This window comes from Mauremys reevesii, linkage group 9, assembly GCF_016161935.1.
Source record: "Mauremys reevesii isolate NIE-2019 linkage group 9, ASM1616193v1, whole genome shotgun sequence".
Taxonomy (NCBI): Eukaryota; Metazoa; Chordata; order Testudines; family Geoemydidae; genus Mauremys; species Mauremys reevesii.
Window position 1 is genome coordinate 93,004,546 of NC_052631.1, and position 24,480 is coordinate 93,029,025.

A 24,480-nucleotide genomic window follows, 5' to 3' on the forward strand; every position below is an offset into this window, starting at 1 on the left:
CCACAATGGTTTTCATGCTGTCTCTGGCACTTCTCCCTTTTGGGGTTAAAAACTCTGCTTGGGGAAGAGGGTTGTTTTCAGTTTTTTGGGGGTAGTTTGTTTTTAATGATAGGAGTTTAGAGGTAATATTCTGAAATTCTCTATTGCTCCCCAGAACCTAACAATGGATGATTTCTACCTACTGTAGATGGGCTATTATACAGTAATTTACTACACAGTTAATGAACAAAAGATGAGTAAAACTTGCCACCTGATCAGCTTCTGCTTCAGAATGATAGCCATTGTGTCCATCCTGAATCTCCTGCATTGCATGAGACAGCAGTAGGGCAAAAGAGGGGGTAATAGGAAAAAAACATGCAGACAACAGGTGAAAGGACAGAATCATACTTTTTAAAGAGACAGTAGATACTTGAACATCAACCTATTTATTCAACACTTTTCACTCTTTGCTTAAACTATTCACAGCTATTAGGCCCAGCTATGGCACAATATGAAATGGAATATTTATTTGCAGTCTCACAAAAAGACTCAGTGCAGATATCAAAGAACACAAAGTATGTACTGTCTTTTTAAAACAATCAACCGTATAGCAGAGAAAATGCAGAATATAAATTATGTATGCCACATGCTTAAAAATAGACGAAATTGAGTATTGCTTGTTGTGGTAGCATAAAGAGAAAATTCATGCATTTTTCATTGAAGAAAAAAATTAAATATTTCCATATCCATTAGTATTCAGGTAATTTAAGGAATTGCTATATTGTATAGATCACATTTAAATGCTTTTTATGGTTTGATACATTTTTTCCAGCAACTCCAATGTTACTGTCAAAAACATCTGTTAAAAATGTACCCAAATTACACCTAATAGCCAAAAGGTTCACATCTTTATGTACTACACTTATTGTATCATATTGGGATCTCTCTTACTATATCTTAAAAAGATCCCTATGTGTTACAGGTAAGAACACAAAAGGTCATTGGGTCATATGAAGGGTTTTTTTGTTTTGTTTTTTATTACTTTCAGCCAAAATTATTTTTCAATCTGCTTCCAAAATTAACTGGAATGTAACCACCATCATCTTTCACAGAGTTGGGTTACATTCCAGATCAGTCCCAATTCACAAATGCAAAAACTTATCATTTAACAGATAACACTTCTTGTCCTAAGTCTGAAAGAAAGCCAGTTTATATCTGCTTTGATAATCTAATTTTAATCACTTTTATGAAACCTCCAAAGAAAACAAATTAACAGAAGGGGTTACATTTGTAGAAATCATAGGTTCCGTTGATTTTACATGCTTCTAAAAAATTTACATTGCAACAGCCACCACTTTCAAATAACACAGGATTCCCAACATTTAGACCTTAGTGAATATAGTAGTTAGTTAAAGCTTAGGCCACAGAAATAGCTGAAGACTGTTTCTATATTTAAAGTCCAAAGAAAGGTGGATGCTAGAATCCCAGGAAAAGGAAAAACTGGAAGAAAGGCAATTGAGTTCTAAACCGACAGATTACGGATGACAGAAAGTATGCACAGGCACTGAAGATGGTTTCTCATCCTTGAACATTTACTGATAAAGGTGAAAAACCAAAGAAAATAATCAAGTTTTATTATTTTAACGTATTTTCGTGCATTATTTCATTCCAATTACTACTAGATTTGCCCCTGAAAATACTTGACCTTTGTGTATTACAATTACTATACAAATCCAAGTAGCTTTCAGATGTGAAAATAATTGATTAGTCTCAAACCAGGGGATCAGGCTTAACTGATTCCCTTTAACAAATGCAAACCTTTGTTTGAATGACAGGGTTAAAATATTTAGAGAATAAAATCAGACTATTAACCCTCTCTTTTCTCAATTGATTAATGTTCCAAAGTGAGAGGGAAGAGAAAGCTATGATTTTTTATATCATTAATGAACACTGGATAAGACCCAGCCTCTAAAATGATCATCAAAAAGATGTAGGTCATTGCATTAGTGTCTAACTTCAATCCCAACTTTCTATTTTGCTCAAGGGCTGTAGCAATTAAGGTAAAACATGTATAAATGCAAGCATGAATTGAAATCTTATTTAAATAGAATAAACAAAGACTTACCGTTTTTCCATAAACTACTACTGAAATTCTTTAGCAAGATAACACATTAAACTCACTAATACAGTGCTCTGTAGTCCAAACCATGTAAGCATCCGTCGTGAGCATCCATTTTGTCAGAATTAATGTAATAAAACTGAAGTTTGTACTGCACATTTGTAACATAACTTAAATATACGGCTCTCTCACACATTGGCTTTTACTGCTCATGAAAAGATTGCAATGTATATAAAGCATTTCTATGGCAAACAAGCTGTTGAGCTGCATAGCAAAATGGTCTGATTGGTTCATAAAAAACATTAATGACGTAAAAAAGAACACTAGGCACACTAAGCTCTCAACACAGCACGAAAGACAAACAGGTAGGAGGCCGTTTTGCCAATAGCCAAATGTATTCTTACCCGTATATCAGGCCTCTTGTATACCTGTTAGTTAAAATACAAAATGTTATCCAACAAAATGTGCACTCAAATGTTGCTTTGTGACAGAGACGACATCAGGTAGCAGATCAGATTTTCAGAGGAACGCAGCTGCCACTATAGTACTTAAATTAGTAGCAAGATTTTCAAAACTGCACAATACACAGCTGCTCCCACCACATTCAACAGAGTGTGATGAGCACTTTTAAAAATCTGGCCACTTCATTTTAGTGTCTAAATGGGAGCCAAGCTCTTGAAATCAGGTCCTAAGCATCTTTTCATTCAGTGACAACATACTAGTGAAAAATTGAAGAGTTTAGCAAACCTATAGGATAGTATATAGTAAGCCCACAATAATAGCTGTGAGAAACGATGGCCCTACACTTTTGAGTCAAACACCAGAGCATGTTTAGTTCTAACTTTTCCCTAACTTACTTCCACAACTTTCTAGGCAGCCATTATTATCTAAGTGCTTTCCACTGATACCACCTCATTATCACTAAGTTTTCAGCCAGGTGAGATTTACATAAGACACTATGAATTCAGACTGCCCCCAAAACCAAGTATGCTGCTTGTGTCTGGCACGAGTACAAGTCTAACAAGAAAAAGCAAGCTCAACATGCTTCAAATTCCACATTCCCCTTTGCAACCCAATATGTTCCCTCCTGATCTTTGTATTTTTGCAAAAGCTTTGTGGAGGAGTGAAACTCCCACCATGGAACACAGAGGAGAGGGAGCCATGATACTCAGAATTTTTTAACAACTGTGTGTGTTGCTTTTGTGTATATGGATTCAAGGACATAGCAACAGACATTTTAAGAAACAAAACATAGATAATCATTTAATCTGACGTGCACAAGCTGATGGGGAGCCATCCAGAAGCCAAGAAAACTGATGTTATGTATTCAAATCTGCCTGTCAAACTAAAGAGGTAGGCAGACACATTCCACCCTAGCTGAAACTTCTGAGGGCTTGCCTACACTGGAGAGTTGCAGCGCTGGTGGAGGCTTTCCAGCGCTGCAACTTAGTCACTGTCCACACCTGCAAGGCACATCCAGCGCTGCAACTCCCTGGCTGCAGCACTGGCTGTACACCTGGTCTGCTTGGGGTATAACGAGTGCAGCGCTGGTGATGCAGCGCTGCTCGTCAAGTGTGGCCACACACCAGCGCTGTTATTGGCCTCCAGGGTATTAGGAGATATCCCAGAATGCTTTTAACTAAATTACTCTCTTTGTTTTGTTATGATGCCTCTCTTTGCTTTGTTATGAACTCGGGGCTCCGGGAGCTGCTTATCTAAAAAACAAACACAGCTCCTGTTTGCTGTGATCAATCTGTAACTTACTGTGAACAATCAATTGAGATAACCCACTACCTTGCTGTGAATGAGGCAGGCAGGGGGATGAATGTCTACAGCCTAGTGTTTGCTTGAGGAGAGAAACAGCAGGGAGGGGGAGAAAGGGAGTCAGTCGGAGCAGCTGCTTATCTGGTCTGCAGGCTATTTGCAGTTAAGAGTGAACGAGGGGTCGAAGAAATACTCGGATTTTGCAAGGCAGGGAGCTGACACACAGCGTCGGCTCCAAAAATCCACTCTCTCTCTCTCCCCCGTCACACTCCCTGTCACACTCCACCCCACCCCCCTCTTTTGAAAAGCATGTTGCTGCCACTTGAACGCTGGGATAGCTGCCCATAATGCACCACTCCCAACAGAGCTGCAAATGCTGCAAATGTGGCCACACACCAGCGCTTTCCCTACACAGCTGTACAAACACAGCTGTAACTCCCAGCGCTGCACATCTGCAAGTGTAGCCAAGCCCTGAGTAGTTTCCAAGGGTACAGCACTTTAAAACAGCCTAGACCAGAGTGATCAAGTCACAGATAACTGTGGTGAGTTCTGCATCAGAGTGACTCAGAAGTTTTAGCTAGGACAGAATGCATTTTGCAGCATCCTGTTACCTATGAATTCAGCAGCAGCGATGAGCAAAGAGACTCCTGAGTGTGCATATTGATGAGACCAAGGGTGGAACAGCCCCTCAGGGAAGGATACAATAATAACCCCCCCACATCCCCCCCATTACACTTATTCCTAGAGATGCTTTCCCAACAACTCTGCCTCTGATTTTTTTGGGCTAGTTAGTTTTCGCCCATGGCTAAGACGACCAGAAACTGGGAAAGCTAGCAGACTAAAAGATCTAGATTCAATCAAAAGGGGGAATTGTTGTCCCTAGCGATCTCACACACATGTTCAGCAGAAGGAATGACAGAAGAGAGCCTTCGTATTGAGACCCTTGACGCAAGAGCCCTCAGGAAGAGAGAGAATTATAAGCCACTAGACTCTACCCATAAGGCCTGAACATAAACAGCATAAGCTATCGCATTCATTCCCACAGATGACTCAACAGCACCTCATGATCAACGAGGTCTAGCAATCGCTTCCTTTTGGAATGAAAGCAAGTTGTATTCTGAGCAATCCATATCGACAATGGCCCTAAACTGTATATTTTTTAACTAATCATGAAGAGCAAGTATCCATCTTAAAGCTTCTTCTGAACTTTAATTAGCAAGGCTGAATGAAATTCAGAAAGGAGTATATTTGCTCTCTCTTGCTCACAGTTTTATTCAGCCTTGAAGACAGAAGTTCTGTCCACAGTGCACTGCAATTCAGGACTATATTCCTGCTTTAAGTCTCAATTTTTGTACTAGCAATTAAACCAAAAAACTTAGGGGCACATTTTCAAAAACTGCCTTTAAATTTGTCTCATCAAAAATCTGCTCACAAATTGGTAAAACAGACTAACTACCCAATTTGCGCAAGCAAACAACTCTGAACATAAATTTAGAAGTTGGCTATCTATATTGTTTCCTTGATGTGTTATTTTCCTTAAATGCTAATCAAGATTTTAAAAGGCACTGAATGCAGCGTGGTCCAGTGGAGAGAGTACCGGTCTGCAAATCAAGAAACTGGCTTTCCTTTGCTGACTGGGTGACCTTGTGAGAATCATTTAGCCATTCTACACCTCAGCTTCCTCATCTGTAAGAGGAGGATAATGAGGCTCACCCACCTTCAGAAAGCACTGAGAGATCTACAGATGGAAAGTTTTATAGGCACTATTATATTATAATCATATGGATTCTCTTTTGTCTGCCATTTACCCATCTATAACAACTTTTTCATTTAATATGTTGGTCAGTTTTACATGGACATTCTAGCTGATCAACTTGAATGATTACTTCACAACCATTACAACCTATTGTGTAAATACGATAAATTAAATGTATTGGATAAATGCACAATAGTAAATATATATTCTATTGCCTAAACTTAATTAACTTTGCATTAGTTATAAGGTACTGTGTCCATTTTCAAAATGAGAAATGCTAATGTAGATGCATATCAAAATTGTGACAAAAAGTGGTAGGTATCTCTGGATACTTTACTTGGATCACAGGAGAAAGCAAGCATGGTGGCCTCATTCTCAAAGAAAGCCATACAAAAATTAGTACTATTTGGCATGATTTACCCACGACCAGAATAGGAATGTTGCAATTAAAGACTTAGATGCTTTGACAACTGTGTGGAGAAGTTTGCACAGCATCTTCCCATGTTGCTCTTGATTTTAGCTGCTTCTATACAAAGTTTCTCACTTATACATACATTAAATTCACCCACTTAAAAAAAAATTGTGACATTTAAAACATATTGTGTATGCAGTAGCCAACTGATTTTCTGGAAATATGTAAAACCTTGCTTATTCCATGGCAATCAGGAGGCAATAAGACAGTAGAATTAATCATCTGAAGGAGAGGGTATAATGCAAAGGAGGTCCTTTTCCAAAGCAGCACTTTGAAAACACCATATAATAGCTTCTTAGCTTAAAAAAACAACAACTATGCATTATTCAGGGTAGGTAAATAACATTTTATTATTAGAAACTCTGCAATGCGATTTGCCAATGTGGGAGTTTAGCTCATTCTATCATTTCATAGACATGAAATGTTAAATACAATTTATAAACAACAACTAGGATTTTGAGCACAGAAAGGTTTAACTTTTTTTTATTTGTAAGAGACAGAGAATGAGCTAGAGTTAAATGCTGCTCATTAGGCCTCAAAAAATTTCTCCCTTTTAAGTAATGTGCCAGACCAGTCTGGAATAGAGAACCAGACTATTTAGATTAAAAAACTGGTTCTCCTCTGGAGGAATGCATAATAACTCAAATGGTGAATTGAACACTAAACTCGCAGACTTGGATTCTGCTAAAATGAAGTCCTTGATCTACAGGGCAAATACAACATAGACAGCTGTAATGCAAGGTTTCCCACAATGCTTTATCAAAGACATCAGCCTTGACCCAGGGCGAGCATTTGCAATTCAGCTGCCAGACTATAGAAGAGCTAAGCTTTTTCTGAGTACAAGTTGCTGACTGTGCCAATATAGTGACAAACCGTGAGGTGAAGTTTTAAATAGACTAAGATCAAATACAGTTAGTGGCTTCATCTTCAAGCTCATGCTGAATTTGACCCGCAGTCACAGAAGTTAAGGAAATATGCTGTTTGTAGAGAGCATTCAAGGCCTTTTAAATCCAGATTATTTAACTACAGTTTAAAGCAAACAAGATAAAATCTTTATTTGGACACTTTGCATCCAGATTTTGTTTTAATTCCAGGGAAGAAAGAGGATATAAAGCACATGGAAGACCTGAGCTTAACAGCACCTTTTGGACTTTTATGGGGACTGGAAACAGAGGTAACACTTGTGTCAATTTGCAGTGCAAGAGAGATTTAATACACACTACTCTTGATAATACTTAGTCCTGCCATGAGTGCAGGGGACTGGACTAGATAACCTCTCGAGGTCTCTTCCAGTCCTATGATTCTATGTAGGGAAACAGAAGAGAGCGTGAAAGGAGAGGGAGAGAAAAACCCAAAGATTCTAATCAGAGCTAAGACATTACACACTCATTGTCTCAATGACATCTATGTTGTTGGATGAGAAAAACAAGAGAGAGTCTGTTCTGATTTATAAGGGACGTTGTACCATAGATAGTGTAACTGTCATACCAAAACAAAGGAAGAAAAGTAAAAAAAGGTAAGTGTTCTTTTCACGCTGGAGAAGATATGCTTATTTAATATTCACCAAGGCAAATTATATTTAATTTTTGTGAAATCCACATAGCTGAATTCTTTCTCGTGAGTGCCTGGTGCATAGACAAGATTTCAAACCAAGAAACAAATGTTTCATTCCTACCATTAAAAAAAAAAAAAATCTGATTTCCAGAAAATTTCTAGATCAAAATCAAAGGAAAGAAGAAAATCACCCCATGACTGTAAAATGCCACCTTCAAAGTTTCCTTTCTTTTCTCTATCTACCTTTTATTCTGTAGAACTGAGTGATGTTACTCTAAATGAGAGAGAAAATACAAAGAAAATCTTTGCACCTCTCGATTCGCTATTAACTGACATTTGACTCTCAAATGGTCAAGGATCCACTCAGGTGTTTACCATGTGGATAAATCAAAGGAGCAAGTTTCCTGCCCGCCATTTCAACAGACTGAACAATTATTTTTGTATTCCTCAGATGATAAATGTCACTTACCCTGTAATCTCTGGATACACTGTCTGATGGCACAGAACCTGAAATCTGACTAGAAATGGTAGCAGCTATGAGCTGTTTACACCATTCAACATGGGATCCTGTAGGGCTACAAGAACAAAATAAATATTTCAGAGTGTTTAGCAATGATTACTACTTTACACTGAGGAAGTGATGAGAACATTTAATTACACCCCACATGAACACAACCAACAAACAATTACACAAACACTAATGACATTATACTCTTTAAGAACAGAGTACATACCACCTTTTTGCCCATCAGATTACAGAGAAGAATTCAATTTTGTTGGAATTTTCCATTAATTTTGATTCAGACGTGCAATTGTTAGTCTACAAAAATGTTCAGGGCCCTGGGGACATGAAACTCTTGATTCCCTTATCAGATATTGTTAAAACAATTCATATATTTCTGTTTAAGGCCATCAAAAATAATTTATTTTGAGCAAGTGCTTCCAGGACTTAAGTGCTTTCAAGAATTTCATATATGTGACACTATTATTCAAATAAAGCCTAAGAAATAGAAGCTATTCTAACACTGCCATTTAAAAGGAAATGCAATATTCTTTAACGGAACACCTCTAAAACAATAGGAAAAATATATAACTCTTCAAGGGAATTTTCTACCTAGCTGTATCTCCTTTTTTGTGTTGGCTAACGACAGGGAGACCCATTTCACATTACTGAATTTTGTAGTTTAGCAAGCACACAAGACAACCCTCCCCAAGATATTGGATCAGGTAAGTCTACAGCAGAATTTCACTAAGCTGGACTAATGCAATGTGTGAATGGGACAGGGGCAGTGCAGACTGGTGACGTTCAGAGACTAACAAATATTGAGACTGGAGGAACCACTGTAATTTGACTCCAGAGAATTTTAAGTGCCCTAGGTCTATTTCAGTATATTTCAGAGTACCAGATGAGAGGATGGGGAAGTAATAGGATGCTCCCCATTGCCCCTGCTCCAAGCACAGCAGTACAATCTGAGATAGTACTTCAACAATTTAATGCATTTTAGTGAGGTGAGGTTCTTCTGTATACATAGTGTTTCAATTGAAGTCAGGAACAGAAAGTACAATACATTTTAAAAACAGAATATAATGAACAAACATATAAGCTAATTTTGAATTCTGGGATACTCCCAGAATGTTAAAAGTGAATGACTAATAACTCACAAATGTACACAGCACAAACAGGTAAAACTGGGATTTGAGGGGGCGTGACAGATTGTTCATCAGGAGCACAAGATACCACTTAAGAGGCCTTTCACACACTACTTGCACTGTGTCATAGCGAGAAACAGCATATGGGTTTCAAGAGGTGCTGGCTGAAGATAAGCGTGGTGAGCACTGCAGCAGTTACATATCTGAAGTGGAAGACCAAGCAATTTTTAGTCATGGATTTTATTAGTTCTCTCCCTTGCTGCATAAACTTTGCACAGCACCACTTCATAATGTATGGTTTCATTATTAAAAATCAATTACATTCTTCCTTCAGAGAAGTCTCTTTTACCATAGTTGGTCTTGAACTGGATTTTAGTTTCATTTGCGTCTTTTGCAGACACCTCTACCCACATTTTGGGGAACAGAGAAAGTGTATGAATTTTTAGCTACAAATCCAGCTAATGATAGTATTTCTCTCTCTTTTGCTCACCTGTCTCTTTGATCTCACTTACTGTCCCTCTCCTTATTCCATGACATTTCTGGTGTGTTTCTTCTCCTCACGATAAATAGTCTCTGGTTTTCAGGCATCTTTTACTTTTGCCCTGACTCTCATGTTTCTAAGCATTTCTCTAAGCACACACTTCTATTTGTATTTCCCCATTTTGTTAATTATGAAAATAATTTGGGTTTTTATTAGGAATTGTCTACATCAGAACGTTTTGTCACTTTAACTATACAAGTACAGTTGAAGCAGCAAAAGAAAAAATTAGTATCTATGGATGCAGTTATGCCAGCATAAAAGTGCTTACAACAGTATAAATTATTCACTTCAGGAAGTGAAATAAGCTACACCAGTATAAAGCATCTTTATACTGGTATAACTGTATTGCTTAAAAAAACAAAAATCCACACACCCCTAACCAGCACTGATATACTTAGTGCAACTTTTCCAGTGTAGGCTAAGGTGGTCAGCTTAAACTGTATGCAACTATACCACATATGAAAAGGAAAAGTAGAAGTAGAAAACACATATTCGTGAAAATTAAAACTCAGTGATTTCACTTCCACAGTGGTTCATATAACATTACAAAGGCGCTCTGTTAGGAACATCATAGTTAGAGTTCTGCTCTTAAAATGGGGCAGAAACCCGTTTTTTCTCCTAAAAGTGGGTGGCCTTTTGGTGTGAAATTTCAAAGTCAGAAAACTCAAAGGGCCTAAAAACTATGTAATTTGGCTGGCATCTCTTTTTTGTTTTGTTTTTACAGGAAGCGTCTGAAATTTGACTCTTACTGGATTTTTTTTAGCAGTCTATTTATCAATCAGTTGCTATCTAAACATTCTGGGGGAAAGCCTGGCAAAACTACTACTGATTTTAATGGACCCAGGATGTCATGCTTATCTTCACAAAATTTGGTAGAAAGGCGTATTCTGAGTAGATCAGGTGAGAAGTGTGGGAGGATTGTGTAAAAAATGGATTGTAGGTGATTATTTGTGCACAAGCTGCTGCCAATGCATAAACTATGTGCAGCTCCTGACACATATGACAAAAGACTTTTATATGCAACGGCTGGCATAAGGGTTTATGTGCAGCTTCTGTTCACAACAGAGAAGGCTTTTACAGTCAGTTTCTAGAACATAATGATTCACATGCACCAGCTGCTGGTGTATCTCATCTTCTCTATCAGCAGGTGCATGTATACCCACTGCCCAGGTTCCAGTCTCCAACTCTGCACAGAAACTAACCCACACTTAATCATAAAAAAAAAGGAAATTCATCTATGAAAATGTGAAGTAATTAACGTTAACCACTTCATCACATACCTAACTCAAATCCACAAAACCAAGGAAGTGAAAAGTTATGCCACCTAAGAGCACATACCTTCTTCTCCTTCACCAACAGGGGGACACACCCTACCGTTACAGCTACCGTGGAACACAAACCACAACCATAACCCTGCCCTTCCCGATCCCCCAGAGAATCCCAACCTTCCATCATCCCTGTTACTACATTTAATGAGCCTCTGACAGTCAATCGTGAGCTCTGGATGCTAAAAGTCCGGCAGTGCAGCGGGGCTAAGGCAGGCTCCCTGCCCCTGTGGCCCCTGGGGGGTGGGGCAGAGAGTCTCCACGCACTGCTCCTGCCTGCAAGCACCGGCCCCACAGCTCCCATTGGCCAGGAACGGGGAACTGCAGCCAATGGAACTGCAAGGGTGGTGCCTGCAGGGAGGGGCAACGTGCAGAGCCACGTGCCCACCTCCAGGGGCCGCAGGGGCATGCTGGCCACTTCCAGGAGTGGTGCAGGGCTAGGAGAGGCAGGGAGCCTGCCTTAGCCTCGCTGCACCGCTGCCCACCCCAGGTAAGTGCCACCCAGCAGGAGCCCGCAAACCTCCTGCACCCCAGCCCCCTCCAGGAGCCAGCGCCCCGTATCCCCTCCTGCACCCTGAACCCTCTGCCCCAGCCCCCTCCTGCAGTCAGCCCCCGTCCTGCACCCCAATGCTTTGCCCCAGCCCAGAGCCCCCTCCTGCACCCAAACTCCCTTCCAGAGCTTGCACCCCAACCCCCTGCCCCAGCCTCTGCCCAGAACCCCCTCCCACACTCCAATCCCCTGGGCCCCAGCCCAGAGCCCGCACCCCAACCCTCTGCCCCAGCCTCTGCCCAGAACCCCCTCCCACACTCCAAACCCCTGGGCCCCAGCCCAGAGCCCGCACCCCAACCCTCTGCCCCAGCCTCTGCCCAGAGCCCCCTCCCACACTCCAAATCCCTGGGCCCCAGCCCGCACCCCAACCCTCTGCCCCAGCCTCTGCCCAGAGCCCCCTCCCACACTCCAAATCCCTGGGCCCCAGCCCAGAGCCCGCACCCCAACCCCCTGCCCCAACCCGGTGAAAATGAGTGAGGGTGGAGGAGAGCGAGTGGGGCAGGGCCTTGGGTAAGGGGCGGGGCAGATCCTGGTTTGCACTTAAATTCAAAAAGTGATCTTGTGTGTAAAAAGGTTGGAGACCACTGATCTGAGGGGATAGGGATAGCTCAGTGGTTTGAGCATTGGCCTGCTAAACCCAGGGTTGTGAGCTCAATCCTTGAGGGGGCCACTTAGGGATCTAGAGCAAAAAAATAGTTGGGGATTGGTCCTGCTTTGAGCAGGGGGTTGGACTAGATGACCTCCCGAGGTCCCTTCCAACCCTGATATTCTATGATCTACTCCCCACTACACCCAAGGTCTGCAACTAATGATGTTAGGAGATATGGTAGTTCAGCGAAGGGGAGAGGGGACATTGTTATCGTTGTCATGCATGGTCTGTGGTGTGCAGTAGCTATGGTAATAAGTAATGTGTCATTGACTTCCCCAAAATTAATGCTCTTAAGAAACTCCTACACACATTCTTCTGCCTCTGAAAAATGGAGTAAGGAATTTTTTGCTGTTGTTCTGGGTTTTTGTACTCCCTAAGACTCTGATCCTGCAATCAAGTTTGCCAGCACAGCACCCATTACAGAATCAAGGCCTAATTTTGTAGAGCACTTAGATACCATGCAATAGGTGCTATATTAAAAAAAAAATCCTGTAAATGTCAATGGGTTGCAGACACTCAGTGTTCATCAGGATCTGTAAAGATCTATTGGAATTGGAAAAGGTACAGAAAAGGGCAACAAAAATGATTAGGGGTATAGAACAGCTTCCATCCGAGGAGAGATTAATAAGACTGGGACTTTTCAGCTTGGAAAAGAGACGACTAAGGGGGGATATGATAGAGGTCTATAAAATCATGACCAGTGTGGAAAAAGTAAATAAGGAAGTATTATTTACTCCTTCTCATAACACAAGAACTAGGGGTCACCAAATGAAATTAATAGGCAGCACCTTTAAAACAACAAAACAAAGTATTTCTTCACACAGTGCACAGTCAAGCTGTGGAACTCTTTGCCAGAGGATGTTGTGAAGGCCAAGACTATAACAGGGTTGAAAAAAGAATCAGATAAGGTCCATCAATGGCTATTAGCCAGGATGGGCAGGGATGCAAAACCATACTCTGAAGTGTCCCTAGCCTCTATTTGCCAAAAGCTGGGAATGGGCAGCAAAGGATGGATCACTTGATGATTACCTGTTCTGTTCATTCCCTCTGAAGTACCTGGCATTGGACACTTTTGGAGGACTTTGGAGGACCACTGGTCTGACCCAGTATGGCCGTTCTTATGAATCACAGCAATGATGAACATCAGTATCACAGGAAGGAGGAGATCCACTACATGCACAAGGCTAGGCTTGCTTTGATGTTGCAGCAGCTGCACATAAAAGCCTTTCCTCAGTGCCAGCAACTGCAAGGTTCACTATTGGTACCATGGTACTGTTCCTCACATATGCACAGCATGCCTTCTCCCCAGCCTAGCGCTGATATCAAAGGAATACTATTCTCTTCCCATTTCTAAACAAAATTATTTTGAACGCTAAAGGTAAAATATTTTTTAAATAATCAACTCTTGAATTATCTAAATTCCAAATTTCCATCTTAACCACTGAAAAGATACTCTCCTCACATGCTCTTGATAATTCTAACAGCTAAAGGAATTGTTACTGAACTTGCAAGAAAATTCTCTTTCGGAAAGGTACAAGCAGGAAAGGTACAAAGAAGTATTGAGCAGAAATATATGTGTCTGAAAACAAGACTGAAAGTGGCTCCTCACTTTCTCTATATAAATAAATATTGCTAGTTTATCACTAACAACAATATGCTCTTCACAAAGTAGTTTGATATCAAGCAACATCCACTTACACAATGATTCAGAAATCATTCTTTCCTATAATTCCAAACCCAGTAAGTGCGTGTCAGGGTGGAAGGAGAGACTACCCTGACACTATAGTCTAATGCTATTATTGTTTTGGTGCAGTTTTTGCTTGATTCCAGCTGTGCCCATTCCCCCCTAATATTACCCGTCAGTTTGTGCATATTAGATTTGTTTTTGTTGATGTAACATACATATGTATTAGAAGTTTTTAAAAGCTCTCTCAGATACCACTTATCTAAGGTAAGTTAGATAATAATTTCCCCCTACTTTTAAGATATCAAACTGGATTGTTTTCCATTTGTTTGTGAGGTTACAATGCCAATCTCCAGATTGAGGTCAGCATCCTGCTGTGCTGCGTTGCACCTTAAGCTACCAGGGCACCGCTGGTGTAAAACAACAGTCTCGACCTTGTTTGCAGTAACTCAGGGGGAAGTTAATTTTCTTTGAACTATCCCCCCCCCCGTGGCTGTCCATACAGCGAGAGGGCGGCCCTTGGTGTTCAGCCCAGGAAGGTGAACAGGAGCTGGCATCAGCCTGGGACAAGCGGCCCCGGCCGGAGACACAGAGCAGGGGGCTGGGGGGCCCGGCTGGTGAATGGGGCGCTGGCCACGTCCCCCGCGTTTGTGCCGCCGCCTGCGGGTCCCCCCGGGCCGATCGCGGCCCCGCGGACGGTGGGGCTCCCACCGGGCTGGGGGGGGGGGGGGACGTGCCCCGCAGCGCCAGCCAAGGAGAGCGGGACGGGGAGCGACCCCGGGGGCGGATGGGGGGAGGCGCCTGTCAGGGCCCCGCGGCGGGCAGGGGGCTGCTCACCTGTCCAAGGTCTCCACGCTGGGCTGCCGGGAGCCCGCAGCGGGGGCGGCTCCCCCCAGCCCCGCCGGCCGCACGGATCTGCGGGCCACCCCGCCGCCGCCCTCCAGACCCGGCCCCAGCACCCGCTCCATCGTTCCGGCCGGGACGGGCCGGTTTCCCGCCGGGCCTCACGCAGCCAGGCCGGCCCGGCCCAGGCGGCAGCAGGAACTGTCACCTGGCGGCGGCGGCGCTTACCCACAGGCCTCCGCGGCGCCGAGAGGGCGGGGAGCGGGCGGCCGGGCCGGGCCCCTGAGCTGGGAGCGGGGCGGGGCAGGGCCCCGGCCGGGAAGGGGCCCCCAGGGGCGGGGGTGCCACAGGGCCCCGCAGCGCGCCGAGACGTTCCTGGGTCTGTCCCAGCGCGGGGCCGGGGCAGAGCTCCCGCCACCCCGGGGCAGGGGGGGGATCTGTAAAGGGGACCCGGGCGTCAGCCGCCTACAGCGCCCCGGGCCCTGCTCTCCCAGCGCTTCCCTCTGCCCACTAAGCCTCCCCCCGGGGCTGCCTTGTAAACCGGAGGGAGCTGGTTTTAGGGTGACCAGATGTTCCGATTTTATAGGGACAGTCCTGACTTTGGGGTCTTTTTGTTATATAGACTCCTGGTTCCTCCCACCCCCGCCCCAGTTTTTCACATTTGCGGTTTAGGCTCCCTAGTTTTAATGCCTCCCTGCTCCCTCTGCAGCCCTAGGGAGTCAGCTCTGCAGTCACACACTGCACCAGGAGGGCTGGTCACAGTGGCACTGGGGTGCTGACCCACACTCCTTCCAGGGTCCTGGCATCCTGCTTGAAGTCACGTTGGTTTGTATATGGAGGGGAGGGGGGGGGGGTTAAGCTCAAATCGGCGTTAGGGCCCAGGGTTAGCATGCAGGGTAGTCTAGCCCATCAGAAGTAAAGGCGGGGGCGGGGGAGCGGGGAGGTTAGAGAGAAGACCCCACCACACCTACTGGGGAGGGAAGCTCCAGGTACTGTTGCTATCCCTCCTTCACCCAGCTAAGGCACTCCAAGCCGCTCTTCCACTGAGCAGGTGGTAGAACAGAATGAGCAGGCCCAGCATAGGGGCACTTCCCTTGTGCAGTGACAGGCATACCCAGCTGGGGATTCGGAAGTGGTTTAGAGCTTCCTTTATTAATGCAGAGATTACATAAAGAAGGAAATACAGCTTGGAAGAGCTCATTTATCTCACTTTAATAAAAGGGTTATTTAGTTATGGTACTAACCTACTAATTAAAGTGATTCAACATGTTTAGCATGAGAGGGATAGCCTGGATCTGTAAAAAGCCACAAAGAGTCCTGTGGCATCTTATAGATTAACGGACATATTGGAGCATAAGCGTTCGTGGGTGAATACCCACTTTGTCAGATGCCTGACGAAGTGGGTATTCACCCACGAATGCTTATGCTCCAACATGAAGTGGGTATTCACCCACGAATGCTTATGTTCCAATACGTCTGTTAGTCTATAACAGGGGTAGGCAACCTATGGCACGCATGCCCAAGGCAGCACACGAGCTGATTTTCAGCGGCACTCACCCTGCCCAGGTCCTGGCCACTAGTCTGGGGGACTCTGCATTTTAATTTAAATTAAGCTTCTTAAACATTTTTAAAACCTTATTTACTTACATACAACAATAGTTTAGTTATATATTATAGACTTATAGAAAGATCTTCTAAAAACATTAAAATATATTACTGGCACGCAAAACCTTAAATTAGAGTGAATAAATGAAGACTCGGCACACCACTTCTGAAAGGCTGCCGACCCCTGGTTCTATAAGGTGCCACAGGACTCTGCTTTCAACAGGTTTAATTTAAAAAAAAAAGTCAAATGTAGCCTATGCCCAAAATTTCAGTGAGTTTTAGCTATGGGAAGTTTGAAGAGTGTGTTATTGCTGGATGACTAAACCTAAATAAGACAGATTTTTTATTTTGATCCTTTTGATAACATGGCCAGTTTTGAAAGGGGGAGAGTATACTGAGCTAAGTATATTGACCTATTCTGTAACTGGTGGCACAGCTTTCATTATCAATCAGATAACAAGATACTGGAGCAGCACGCTCTACCTGTAAAGAGGAAGTAGGGGTGATATCAAAGATTTTCACTAATGGCAGTGGTAGATTTCATTTAGCAAGAACTCTAAGGAATCTGGTTTAAAAGTCTGATTGCATAATATTTGTTCCAAGTAGCCTGCCGAATGCAAATAAAGAACAAAGCTTATAAACTTCAACTGGAGTTTGAGATGCTCTTATACCTTTTACATAGATTTTTAAGGAGCACACTTGTTTAAACAATAGCATCTTTAGTAATTAGCAAATATGTTAGTTCTATGATGCCAATTATGTGAAATAAATTGATTTGATCGCCAAACTGATTGAAAAGCATTCTAGTATTTGAGTAAAGTATAAAAAAAATCCCTCTAACAAGATGGGTTTAATCAGACATTGAGGTCTGGGTTTTTATACTGACATCTTTTTCTTTTACTCATATACATGCAGCTGAATTTTATACTCTGTCGCAAGTCACAATTAAGAAGAATTACAGTGTTACCCCATCTAATAAGTCTGAACTGTAACAACTTTTTGCCATTTACAAAGCAGCTAAAACACTCTACATTTTCAGAATTCTAGTCATTTATAAATATCAGTGTTTTGCTGAGCAATGCCAATGTCTGCAGTGCTGTACAAATAAAAGCAAGACTCTGTCTTGAAGAGTTAATCTAAAAGAGAGGTTCACAGAAGACAGCAATGAGGGAGTTAGATTATAATCAGTGTACATGTATTGTGATGTTGGGAGGACAGAATATGCAACAAGGGTAAAAAGTGAATTTTCAGAAGAGTTTTGAATAAGGAGAAGGTGGTGCTTGATGTAACACAACTGAGTGGTCATTCCAAGCCTTTGAGATAATATGCAGGTAGGAATGGAAGAAAGGAAATCAACATTTTGAAGCTGGCACTGGTAATCACAGTAGTGATGCATGGTATGTATGTGCAGCTTGTTCATCTTTTACATCTAAGCCCTGTCGGATATAAAAGAAAAAGCAGAATTATTTTTTGGGGGGAGAAGAATTGGGGGATTTGTCACAATGAAGATTTACTCCAGTCATTTTGGCACCATGGTATAGTGCAGAAACACAGCACAATAAAAGACTGCCCAACTTTGCTCTTAAAAATGCCTAAAAATTCTCTTCTCATTCACCCTCCCTAAATTAAGAGTTTGGCAATTTTCATACAACTACCTTGGTCACACACAATTGAGCTAACTGCTGTGTAAGGCCCAATTCTACAATCCACTGCTGTGTCTATATGGAGCCTCAGTGTTCACCAGCATGCAGTGAACTGCAGGATCGGGACCTAAATAAGCAGCTTAAAACAGAAAAAGCTGTGCATTAATAATTATCACAATTTTCACACCTATATCCATAGCCACGTTAAGATTCAAAGGTTAGCATCCTAGAACAAATAGAGCTTAAAGAATTAGAAAGGTTTTTTTTTGTATTTAAAATTACTATTTTAATAGAATTAAAAACAAGGGTTTTATTCTAAATCATTGTCTTGACAAAGAGTCCAAGTGAACACAAAGCTAAGTTAGAGGTTTTCAAAGAATGAATTTCAGCTCTAGCTACATAAAAAATGCAGTATCAACTGTATTGGCAATATAAATGAATTGTATATATGTAATGAAACAAGTGCATTTAATCCTTTTCACTGTATTAAACTTTCCCAAACGATAGGTTGATCATTTAGTGTTTACAAAGTAAAAACTAGATTTTCTTAACTCCTCCTGCACACTGCTGAAAAAGATTCTACAGGGGTGTTGGATCCAACTACTACAATTCTCAAAAACTAATAAAAAAAAAGAGTTTTTTATAAACCATATACAAATAGAAGGCAATTACATCAGAATCTGCATAGTTTTTAAGTTGTTAAGTTATACACTGCCATAGGGATAAGTAGCCAAGATGAATTTGAGCTTCCTTGTTCATTAGATGTACTGTGCCCAATTTATTTTAAATGTGCTAAGATTTTGGGGGGAGGGGAACTCAAAGCTGCTGCTCCACATACATATGCGGAATAATAAAAGACAGATTCAGGGGAGAGTAAAATTGAGAGGACAAATATAAGTGGAGGTAAGCCATATTTCCTTAGAACACACACAATACAAGCAGTATTCTCAATTTCCCTGAAAAAATAGTGCAATTTTCTTAGCATAATATTTACTGTATCAAATTAAGAGGTGTTTTATTTCTATGCAAAATACTATTTCTAAATTATTCCAATGTTCTCTAAACTATCTGATTTTTATGGAACTCTATGCTTTAAATTTAGCTTTTGTACCCAAGTATTTACACTTTACAAAAACTGGAGAATTTCTAATAAACTATATTTTATATACTTACACAAACTTAATTTATACATATCCTATTGTATTTTGCTGTTACATTTTGTAGATCAAAACTTACATGTACAATAATTTACAAAGGTAGAAGCCTCAAGTGTCAAACATTCCCTTTAAAATAACTATATTATCTATGAACAGTCCTTTACAAATCCTATATTGCAAAATGTACTCAATTGCCTGAAAATCATTAAAACTTCCAAGTATATGCAAATATGAATTAAAATATCAAGTAGCAAGGTTTGTGCTGCCTTAAGTGCTTGTAACGCTAATGAAAAAATACCTGAAAGGAGCAAATTATAAATGTAACAATAGAAGCCTCTGAAATGAACTTCAAACCAAGTTCTTTGAAAGATTCAGTCAATGCACAATCTATTATCTGCAAATTTTATATACTGAAATCCCTTTAAATACTTGATAAAGAATAAATTTGTTAAAGGAATAGATTAAAATGCTCTAGCTACACATTTAAGAGGTTCCCAACTCATTACTCATAATCTGAAGAATTTTAAACTATTTTGGTATAAAAGCTGCTCTGAATAGGCATGATGTTTCGTTTTAGAAAACATATAAAAGCTAAGCTTATTGCTACTATTTGACATTTAAGCAATGTCTTCGTGGATCCTATTTTTTAGATTTATATACGTCTTCTTGAGAACCGTTCTTTATTTTTTGGCAAAATAATGAAAGCAAAAATCCAGAAAATATTGCTGACAGAACAGAGAATCAAAAATATATGTAGTGTTCCACAGCTAACTTAAAAAAAAAAAAAAAAAAAAAGGAGTTTGCAACTTATTTGCTCCAAAGCCACCACAATCCTCATCCATTTATTCTAAAATCTGCATCTACCATATAAAAGTTAGCCTTTCTATACAGTTATCTTGTTTTCAGATACATAGTGAGCAAGTTGAATTGTTAATTACAAGTTTCTTGTCACCTAAAGTCCTCAGATTTGGAATTATTTTGAACAATAAAAACTGGAGTAGTTTTCAGTTTACTAGAAAAAAATCTATTTCTGAGTACTTTGCTTTTGAAAGCTCAAGAAGATAATACAACTCTCATTTTTGCCTCAAAAAGTCTAAGGCCCCTAAGGCTACACACATCCTTACATTTATACACTGTGAAAAGCCCCACTGAAGTCAATGGCTCTATTCACAGTGCATAAGATTAAGCACATGGTTATGTCTTTGCAGGATCAGGACCTAATGATGCAATAAATTAATGCATACTAAAAAAAAAATAATCAAATCATACTTCCAATTGTATCAAACTTTTACAAAATACACTTCTAAAGCATCCCATATAAGCTTCCCATATTGGATAACGTTTCCTGTCCACAGATTCCGAAAGGCACAAATGAACTGAAGAGACCGTTCTTTCAAGTCTTCCAACTATGGAGACAATCTAAAAAATTTCATGTTAGGAAGAGGTCCAATATAAGGCATTCAGATATTCCTTTTTGTACTATAGATCTACATTAAGCACCACTTATGGTTACAATGTTCAAAGAAAAACATTTTTTCCTTCAAAAATGAGTTTGCACATGGGACATCATTTGTGAGGGAGATGCTGATGAGGTTGATGAATTGGAAATCTTAGAATTATTTGTGATCTGTAGTTCTTCAAGTCTTCTCATGTAGTCATCACGCAGTGCTAGGAGCTCCATGTAACGCTGCTCCACGGGATTTGGCTGCTAGGAAAAAAAAAAAAAAACACAACAAGAAAGGTGACTTTTACAATGTTATTTTGACCAGGTTTCCTCAGCATGAGATTGTTCCAACTCTACCCAACAATCTGGCAGCACCCAACATTTGCACTCTCCAGCGTCACAAACAGTAAAATCTTCTCAAAAGGATTTCCTCATATCTATCCTCCTTTCCTCACAACAAGAGATTTATATCCCGCTTTATACAAAGCCAGTTTATGCTACTTCAATATCAGTCAGAAAAGCTTGCTGCTGAATAGTGAGAGGGTTGTTTGTTCCCTCTTTCCCATTCTCAGGCCTTGTTTATACTACCGCGGTAAGTCGACCTAAGTTATGCCATTCCAGTTACGTCAATACAATTTAGCGGGTCTAGTAAAGACCCGCTAAATTGATGGGAGAGCACTCTGCAGTTGACTCCGGTAATCCACCACTCCAAGAAAAGTAAGAGAAGTCAACGGGAAAGCGTCTCCCGTCAACACCACGTGGTGTAGTCACGGCAGTTAAGTAGACCTAAGCTACATCGACTCCAGTTATATTATTCACATAAGTGTAGTAGCGTAACTTAGGTCGACTTACTGCGGTATTATAGACAAGGCCTCACAGACGTCATGAGCACACCTACCTCTTCACAACCCAAGAATTGAAAAGCTAAGTCCAGATTTAAAATCACAGTGTCTTGCTTGGAAGTGCTGCCAAATCATCAAGCTAGACCAATAATATATTAGCATCCTTATAATTAAAAAGAATTATTGGTTTGTTTGGGTTTTTTAGGGAGGGGAGTGGATGTTAAATAAAACCTTTGTACCTAAATTTTCCGAGTTCCTCCAAAAAATGCTAGTGCATTTTCTATTAGTAAATTCTCTAATGAAACTCTGGACATCTGTTTTATGAAATTTCTTGAGCTTCAAGAAAAAAGCTATTCATATAAATAGCAGTTCTTTTAAACGGGGGTCGGGTGATAAGCATTTCCCTTCTGAGCATAATTCCATAAAACTTCAAATAATTTCTGTCTGTAGGGAGGAAATGATAAATTAAGTAGAAAAGAGATACTGCACGTGGCAAACTTAGACACAAAGCCTTCAATTATGCCAGGTTCCACAAGTGTCAAGGGGTTGCTGCTGCTTTTCAGATATCTCCCTATAATTTCAGAAGTGATCCATCAGAGGAACAGTTTCAGCAACAAATTCCAGGTCCCTGCAGGACCAAATAAAATGCCACATACTTTTAGGGATAAATAAATTAATTGCTTTACTCCCCTCACACGTAATCTATTTCTCTAACATTAAGCAGCAGGTGAGGTACTGGTACAACAGGTAGAGAATATGAACCAACCATAGAAGCTGTTGGATTCAGTTATTACCTAGAGAATTAGCAGGAAAATAGCAAAGCTGTCAAACAATATGCCTAACTCTAAAGGAATATCGCACTAGGAAACTGATCCATTGCTTGCACAGAAGCCTCAACTGTGCTTTTTGTAATGATGTTGAAAAGTGTTTTGTCCCATTTACAATAGGAGTTAAAATTCAGTACTGGTTCAGGGGAACACATCAACAGTGAGTCAATTTCCTAGTGAAGATGGGGCTTTAAACATACAACAGGAAAAAAAAAAAAATCAGCAACTTCAGAGTCTCTTTCCTCAAAAAAAGGTCACTCTTCCTGACAGACATTAGTTGAAATGACTAAACAGAGAACATAAATTATATTCTGTATAGTGTTAAAAAAAAAAACAAAAAAACCTCAACAGTACAAGTCATAATTGAAGTGTATTGTAGCTTTACGTTGACAAGTATTTCATATAAGTTAGAGAAGTTGACTTACTTGCTGCCGAATCCTTGGATTCCATCTAATGTAATAATTGACCCAAAGTTCCAAGTGACGCATACTAGCTACTGGATAGAGTGCTCGATTCAGTTCTTTAGTATAAAAAGGATTGGTGTGCTTTGCTTTTTCACTATTTATCAGTGACCACAATGACAATGTTCTCTCAGTCACTTTCTGGAAAGAAAATGAAATGGTAAGGATTTCGAGTATTTGTACAGTATAAGAGTGCACTCACTATGGTAACTCCAGTTACACTTTTCATATAGCATGGTTCTGTTCTAACTAAAAGTATCACATGTATAATCACTATATGAAGAATATTCCACAAGCAGTGACAAACTTACAAAGTACCCTGAAGTCTGAATATTGTCATTTAGATACATGAAAATAAGCTTGCTGTCTTGCAACTGTTCCAATAACAGTGCCATTTTTGCTACCTTGGCTATACACAACTTTTTTTTTTTTTTTTAATTAAAATCATATATTCCTCCTGCCACAGCCAAACAATCATCAGTTTTACCTACCTCTTTTTCTCTAACAGATTCACAGTTGTACAAGAAAGTACCAAATCGGCAGCTATACAAATGGTCCAGAATTGTAATCAAGAATTGTTCATTGAATTCAAAAGCTGTTGGAAACTAGGCACAAAAAAGCTATTGTTAGAGATTTGTTTCTGTGTGAGTGCACGCACACATAGAAACGGTCTGACTGAACAGCTAGTTTAAAAGAAGTCATTTAGGAAACCTGTTATTAAGTTTACCTAAAAATTAGGTTTCCTGCCACAAAACAAGTACAACATGATGGATTAAATACTCAGACAACAACAGGTAAGATGTCAACACTCCTACATTCTTATCAATGAATACATTAGCACATGTCCTGTCAGACCAGCAATGTTGCTTTACAGTTTCTAAGGTCAGAGATATAAAGATATAAAGCTGGTTCTGCCACTCCAAAGATGGATGAAGTCTCATCTTGCCTAACAAGAGGCTGGTTTCCTTGTTGATCAGGAACTTTTTCATTTTTGTCTCAAAACGATTAAGACTAAACTACATGCAGGAATTAGGAGTTGATAAAGGTATGGGGCCACTGCAATTAAGCAGAAAGCTACTGACTTGATATTGGAAAAGGATTTGTTTATCCAAACAAAATGCAAGGAGGGGCTTATAGTGGGCAAAAGGAAACTGCAGTACTTAGTTGGCTGCACAGTATTATTACACTAAGTGAACTTGTACATTTCTTGAGGTATCTCAAGTGGAGACACTAACTTTCTATAAACAGAATAAGCTGTGAAAGAGTATAGCTGGAAGGTTGCAATCCACAAGAAATTCAAGGCAAAAGTTCTGTCTCCACAATGTTAGCTAAACTTTTATGAATAATTAGCTCTCTGGCAGAAACACAATTCATCAAAGTCAGTGAAATACAGTTCTTCAGTAACGATACCATGAAAGATTGCTAACTCAACTACATCAAGATTAGACAACCAAAATTATTACATTTAAACTAGTAATATAACAGTCATAGGCCTAGTGAACTAGTGACCCTGATTTGCACTGACACACAGGGGAACCAATATTTGATTTTCAGTTCTTGACTCTCATTTTTGGACCTACATGGGCTAGGTATGCTATAAAACTAATATGCATAG

At 40.5% G+C, this 24,480-nt stretch overlaps 2 protein-coding genes across 14 annotated transcripts in view; both read right to left on the bottom strand.

Annotated features, from left to right (window-relative positions):
• The window catches only part of MTMR1 (myotubularin related protein 1), a 56,429-nt gene extending 41,296 nt beyond the window's left edge, over positions 1 to 15,133 (bottom strand). The window contains exons 1-4 of one of the 7 annotated variants that reach the window (XM_039487802.1): positions 14,881 to 15,107; positions 8,114 to 8,219; positions 2,503 to 2,526; positions 251 to 301 (exon numbers count right to left, since the gene is read on the bottom strand). In XM_039487802.1, the coding sequence (XP_039343736.1) occupies positions 251 to 301; positions 2,503 to 2,526; positions 8,114 to 8,219; positions 14,881 to 15,011 (312 nt within the window). In that variant the 5' untranslated portion in view covers positions 15,012 to 15,107. The other 6 variants (XM_039487800.1, XM_039487804.1, XM_039487803.1 and 3 more) reach the window with 6 other exon arrangements.
• Positions 15,134 to 18,429: 3,296 nt separating this feature from the next.
• Positions 18,430 to 24,480, bottom strand: part of MTM1 (myotubularin 1) — a 56,494-nt gene continuing 50,443 nt past the window's right edge. For 5 of the 7 annotated variants that reach the window (XM_039489438.1, XM_039489437.1, XM_039489432.1 and 2 more), the window contains 3 exons: positions 23,357 to 23,470; positions 22,830 to 23,006; positions 18,430 to 20,999 (listed from right to left, as the gene is read on the bottom strand). In XM_039489438.1, the coding sequence (XP_039345372.1) occupies positions 20,832 to 20,999; positions 22,830 to 23,006; positions 23,357 to 23,470 (459 nt within the window). In that variant the 3' untranslated portion in view covers positions 18,430 to 20,831. The remainder of the gene's footprint in view (positions 21,000 to 22,829; positions 23,007 to 23,356; positions 23,471 to 24,480) is intronic. The other 2 variants (XM_039489434.1, XM_039489436.1) reach the window with 1 other exon arrangement.